This window comes from Mesoplodon bidens, assembly GCF_964165515.1.
Source record: "Mesoplodon bidens genome assembly, chromosome: 11".
Classification (NCBI taxonomy): Eukaryota; Metazoa; Chordata; class Mammalia; order Artiodactyla; family Ziphiidae; genus Mesoplodon; species Mesoplodon bidens.
Genome location: NC_138167.1, coordinates 60,548,793 through 60,555,175, shown reverse-complemented (window position 1 = coordinate 60,555,175; position 6,383 = coordinate 60,548,793). Strand labels below are relative to the sequence as shown.

The window sequence follows — 6,383 nt, the reverse complement described above, 5'->3', positions numbered from 1 at the left end:
TGACTGCAGCGGTAAGTCAGCCACTTGGTATTTACCGATCCTTAGCAAGTGCGGGCGACAGACACCTCCTCGACCACCACCCGCAGCGGGGTGCTTTCGGTCTCCGCGTCGCCTCGCCCTCGGGTTAGGACCATTGTCCTGCCGCTTCGCGCAGTAGGAGAACCCTGGGCCGGACACCAGGCCTAAGAAGCCTTCAATTAGAAGGACAACCCGGCAGCTGCGCTTCCCCCGCGGCACCGCCCCTTAGACGCATTTTAGTGACGTCAGGCTCCGCCGCGTCCATCACGCGCGCCTGGATCGGAGGCGGGACTTCCGGGTGCGCGGAGGCACAACTTCCGGAGGGAGGCGGAAGAGACTGTCGGCTCTACCCTCGGGAATCCCTGGACCAGTGAGGGGCCACCCAGGGTACAGGAAAGGGCCGCCGGGGCGGGTTGGCCGCCCTCGGGGTGACGGGGCTGCGGGTCTGAGGGATGAGGAGAGGCCATGGCCAGCGACGGGGCCAGGAAGCAGTTCTGGAAGCGCAGCAACAGCAAGGTCCCGGGCAGGTGGGTGTGACGGGGACCCGGGTCGGGGTCAGAGGTCAGAGGTCAGGTGGGCGCTTCGGCCCGCTGGGCTGCGGTGGAGTCGGGGTCTGGGGAGGGGTGACCTGGGCTCTGAGGAGACCTCTCGGGGTGTCCTGGGGGTCGGATCGTGAGGTCTGGGAGGTGACAGTGGCTGCACGTAGGAGCGAGGCCAGAAAGGAGGAGGAGGAGCTGCCGGCAGGCTTGTCCCGAGACCGGCAGGCTCTCTTCTGCGAAACTCCTCGGCCCCCTGGGGAAGCTGCAAGGAGCCCACTCGGCTCCAGCCGCGAGCAGTTGGTGGAGTGAGGAAAGTGGCCGGGGCAGTCTGCGCCCGCCGGCGAGCTCGGTTTCTGCAGGGGGCGTGGTGGTTTTGACCCACTTGATTGGCGTTCTCGTCTCTCCTGGGCTGCTGCTTTTGTCCTGGGCGAGGAAGAATACTTGAGGCTCCCTGTGGAATTCCATGTTCCCACTTTTTGGCCTCAAAGCCAACTCCTGTCTTGAGTCAGCAGCAGGAAGCAATTTTTTTTTTTTTTTTTTTTTTAGTTAAGTGGCTGCAGCGACCTGGGTGCAGCCTGGAAGCTGTACAACTCCAAAGTCCTCCTGTGATTGATGTGTCACCCAGCCCAGCCAGGGCCCTAGGAAACATGAGAGACATGACGGGGAAAACACCTAGGATAAAATCAGCTGCTGGTGAAAATAGATTAGAGATAAACAAACTACAAGATTTCTACACACTGTTCAGTTTGGAAACTTAAGTCTGAGATACTGAAAATTAAGAATTGTCTTAACTCCAAGTAGAATTATTCATAAGCACAGTTTATTCGTAAGTGTTGCATAGTAAACACTATTGTTTGAGTGATAGAATTGTAAACTTTGGAATGCACTGTGTCGAGTCAGAAAGGTTTAATTTTCAGAATGGTCTGGGAGTTAGCAGTATGAGTTCCTGACTTCTCAGAAAAGTGACTTTGGAGGGGGTCATTGAAGTTGGCCAGGCACCCTGTTTTACTCTATAGGACTGTGGGTTTTTTTTTTTCCTTTAAATAAATTTATTTATTAATTTATATGTTATTTTCGGCTGTGTTGGGTCTTCGTTGCTGTGCACAGCCTTTCTCTAGTTGCGGCGAGCGGGGGCTACTCTTCGTTGTGGTGTGTCGCCTCTCATTGTGGTGGCTTCTCTTGTTGTGGAGCACGGGCTCTAGGCGTACGGGCTTCAGGAGTTGTGGCACGCGGGCTCAGTAGTTGTGGCTTGTGGGCTCTAGAGTGCAGGCTCAGTAGTTGTGGCCCACGGGTTTAGTTGCTCCTTGGCATGTGGGCTCTTCTTGGACCAGGGCTTGAACCCGTGTCCCCAACATTGGCAAGCGGATTCTTAGCCACTGTGCCACCAGGGAAGTCCTTAGGACTGTGCTTGATTGAAGAACAATAAGAGGTTTCATCAAAACCAATGTCAGGGTCCAGGATGATGGGAAAATTCTGGAATAGCAGAGAATAGGAGGTCCTAGCAGTGACAGGAACACATGCTCTAGAACACAGACTCCAAGGAAAGGAGCCACATGGCAGTAGAACTTCTGTGTGTTGTTTTTAGGTATTGAGATTTTGGTTCCTCCTCGGTCTAAATAGATTCTGATTCTTAACAACCAGCTGAGGTGTGAGAATAATCGAGCTCCTGTGTGTAGTTATAATGGTGAATAAACCTTTGGATTGATGACTGTGTCTCTTGGGTATTTGCCCTCGTATTGGGTTCAGTAGTGCCTCCCCCACCGCAATTCAGGTCCTCGGACCCTGTGCTTGTGACCATATTTGGAAATAGGGTATTTGCAGATGGAATCAAGTTAAAATGAGAAGTGAGGTCACACTGGATTAGAGTGAGCCGTAGTCCAGTGACTGGTGTCCTTATAAGAAGAGGGAAATTTGCACACAGAGAGACAGACGCAGGGAAGATGGCATGTGAAGATGGAGACAGACTGGAGTGATGCCTTTACAAACCAAGGCAGGCTGAGGATTCCTGGCAGCCAGTAGGAGCTAGGAGAGGCAGGGAAGGATCCTCTCCTAGAGCCTTCAGAGAGAGCACGGCCCTGCCGACACCTTGACTTTGGACTTGTAGCCTCCAGCTCTGTGACAGGATAAATTTCTGTTGTCTTAAGCCGCTAAATTTGTGGTACTTTGTTGTGACAGCCACAGGAGAATAATACTGTCCTCAACTTTCTTCTGTGAAATCCTGCATTCCCAAAGACAGCCTTGCTTTTTCCTTGGACTCCGATACTGTGCTGTGCCTTAGGCCTCTTTGAGAGCAGTTCCCGTGTGATAGTCCCAGACTTGGAGTGGAGTCTTGGAGGCCTCCTGGAGGCCGTCACTGCAGAGGACAGGGCGAGGAGGAGAGGTTGGCTCACCCGGAAAGGCCTGCACAGCCGCTGCGTGCCCCTCGCCTCCTGTGGCCTCGTCTCTGGCAGTGCTGCCGTTTCAGGCGACAGGAGTCGCAAAGGTGTGCCCGTTTCCCTGTCAGTAGATGACCTCCCTGCGGTGACCGCTGGCCACCTACCTGGTCTTTACCTACACAAGCTCGGCGCTGCAGATCCCAGCTGGCTTCCAGCAGTCGTGCCAGCTCTTCTGAGTGGTTCCTGTGATTAACTTTTTTTGAGTGTGGGCCTCAACCCAGAGAAACTCAAAGGAGGAAGAATACACCCACCACAAAATATGGAACTGGTAAAGGCTCTTTTGTATAGCACAATCCTTTATAATTAGTAATTCCTTAGTAAGAATTCCTATGACAGTAATGGCTGCTATTCATCGAGCACTTACTATTTGCCCGGCGCTATTCCTGGCGCTCTGCAAGTGTTCGTGTCTCTGGTGTTTTAGAGTTTACAAAGCACACTCTGTCCTCCAGGCACACTCTGACACTCAGTGAGGTAGGCTGGTTTAAAGCCCCTTGGTTGTTTTCCCCAAAATGCCATGCCGAGAAGCTTAAGTGTTTTTGCATGATGTCTAAGGCCCTTTATAACCTGAGCCCGCTCCATTCTTTAGCCCCATCTCCTGCCCCTCCTTGCTTTGAGCTTTGCCCTCACTGGTGCTGATGGGCTTGTAGGATCCTTGCTGTACCTGCTGTGGGACGCCTCTGTCAGTTTCATGCTTTCATAGCTGGCCAGAATGTTCTTTTCCTCCCTTCCCTCTCCTTTGCCTGGCTTTTTATTTGTCTTATTTATTTATTAGTTTTTTGGCCTCGCTGTGTGGCATGTGGGATCTTAGTTCCCCGACCAGGGATGGAACCCATGCCCCTGCATTGTGAGCGCGGAGTCTTAACCACTGGACCTCCAGGGAAGTCCCTGCTGGGCTTACTTTTTGTTTGTTTGTTTGTTTTGCGGTACGCGGTCCTCTCACTGCTGTGGCCTCTCCCGTTGCGGAGCACAGCCTCCGGACGCGCAGGCTCAGCGGCCATGGCTCACGGGCCCAGCTGCTCCGCGGCATGTCGGATCCTCCCGGACCGGGGCACGAACCTGTGTCCCCTGCATCGGCAGGCGGACTCTCAACCACTGCGCCACCAGGGAAGCCCCGGGCTTACTTTTTAGAGATGTTTAAGAACTCGCCTCCAGTGTACCTCCTGGTTAGGGCTGGACTGTTTTCATGAAGTCTGGACTAAAGTACCCCTTTGTGCGTCACACTCACTGTTGGAAAGTGCTTGTTTTCTTCACCAGACGGTGAGCTCTGCATGTTCAGGGAGCATGCCTTACTCATCTTTGCATTGTTACTGCCAAATCAATAAGTGGTGGTTGATCCAAACTGTTTTCCAGATTAACCTGGAGAGACTGAGTGATTTGGCCAAGGGCTCACACTGCACGAGGTGGTCTTGCTGGTAGATCCCCCTATTCTGTGCACACCCTGGTCCTTAGATTATGTATTTGGCTGGTGCTTTCTTAGAAGCTCCTTCTCTGGATGAGGCAGGATATGTGATATGGTGGAAAGACGTCTGACTGGGAATTGGGTGGTCCAGGTTTTAGCCATCGTTTTCTGTTAATCTCTCTGTGACCTTCACCTTCCTCATATTGCCCCCAGGGCCATCAGTTTCTGCATGTATAACCTAGGGAGTTGCATTAGACCTAAGTGGATGTGACCTACAGGAGGATATTTGCTTGGCCTAACCCTGTTCTCTTAGATGAGAAGGAGAGAAGCCTCTTGGACCAGTTTTGAGAGTCTGATAATTGATTTATTCAGCAAATATTTATTTAACCCAGATTATGTGCCAGTAATCGTTCCAGGTGCTAGAGATGCATCAGTGAACAAAACAGACCAAAATCTGTGCTCTCACAGAGCTAACGGAGGAGTGGGAGAGGCAGAGAATAACTAAGTTTTTTTTTTTTTTTTTTGGTTGCGCCTCACGGGTTGTGGGATCTTAGTCCCCGACCAGGGATCAGACCAGGGCCCTTGGCAGTGAAAGCGCTGAGTCCTAATCACTGGACCACCAGGGAATCCCCCGAGAATAACTAAGTAGAGAGTTAACTGTCAGAAGGTGATGACTGCTATCAAAACAGAGCAGGGAAGTGGGATAGATCTTTCGGGGGCAGGTGCCGTGGGGATGGTGTCATGGTGATAAGGTGACCAGGTAAGCTCTAACAGAGCAGGTGACATTTGAGCAAGATTCGCAGCAGGTGAGGGAACAGGCCTCCTGGGTGGCCGGGAAAGAGTCGTCCAGGCAAGGGGTGAGCTCGGGCAAAGGCCCTGGTTCGGGGGCGATGCTGGTGTGTCCGAGGAGAAGCCCAGGGGGGCCGGCGTGACCACTGCTGAGTGGGGGAGAGACTTGTGGGGCACGAGGCCTGAAAGGTGGGAGTGGTGGGCCTCATGGTCCCAGGAAAGACAGGGACTCCCAGTCTTTTCTTCCGAGTGAAGGGGGAGCCTTTGGAGGATTACGGCAGCGACATGCCCTGCCTTTGGTTTAGCAGGATTCCTTTGGCTGCCCTGTTGTAGGTAGACTGGGGGGCCGAGAGGGCCAGGGCGGAAGCAGGGAGACCAGTTAGGAGGCTTTGTGAACATCCAGGTGAGAGGCGGTGGTGGTTTGATAAGAATCAGGAAGCTGATAATAAGAATCAGAAAAGGTTCAGCCTCTGACTCTCTGGGCCTGTTCTTTCGTGGGCCATTGACTTGCTTGGCTCCCATGGGGCTGTGGCTTTCTGCAGTTGCACTTGGCATTCTTGCTACACTTAACTTTAAATGCCAAGACGAAATCATAGCACACTGGGTGTGAGAACACAGGCAGCCTTTCAGCGTGGATCCGACGCTTGCTATTTTAGCACGGCTCTGCCTGGCAGTGTGCTCTGCTGACAGCAGGGTAGGCGGGCCGCTGGGGCATGTGAAGGGTGACATTTGTAAGTGTGGTGGCAGCAAGAAAGGCCGGGACTGAATATGGCAGGGCCATGGGTGCTCGGGTAGACACGGAGCAGAAGACCTTTCACGGTTTCCTGGCCCTGGCAGCTTTCAGCGCACAGCTGTCACAGCCACGAGGCGGCCCTGAACAAGTGGGACACTCAGCTCAGCTGTCGTCTCCACAGGCCACCGTCAGTCGTCAGCTGCAGGAGAGGAGTGTGGCGGGGGACAGTTCATTCAGAAAATACTGGAGCACCTTCAGTGCGCCAGGTACCGCGGGGAATGCTGAGCAGAGGCGTGGGCCTTGGGGTCCTCAGGCCGAAGGAGACGGTGAACAGCTGATACACAGCAGTGTGCAGGCTCCCACGGCCGCAGCCTGGTGATGGGGCAGGACACCGGAGCCCCGCATCTGTAGAATGCCACGTTCCCCGCCGCCCCCGGAGGAGGTCTCGCCTAGGCTGGGACCCGGGGCTG

General features: G+C 53.7%; 1 protein-coding gene across 1 annotated transcript in view; it reads left to right on the top strand.

Moving 5' to 3' along the window:
- Positions 1-332: 332 nt before the first annotated feature.
- TBC1D22A (TBC1 domain family member 22A) overlaps positions 333-6,383 on the top strand; it is a 334,425-nt gene continuing 328,374 nt past the window's right edge. Inside the window, exon 1 of the mRNA XM_081249045.1 lies at positions 333-545. Coding sequence (XP_081105171.1) covers positions 484-545 — 62 coding nt within the window. The 5' untranslated portion in view covers positions 333-483. The remainder of the gene's footprint in view (positions 546-6,383) is intronic.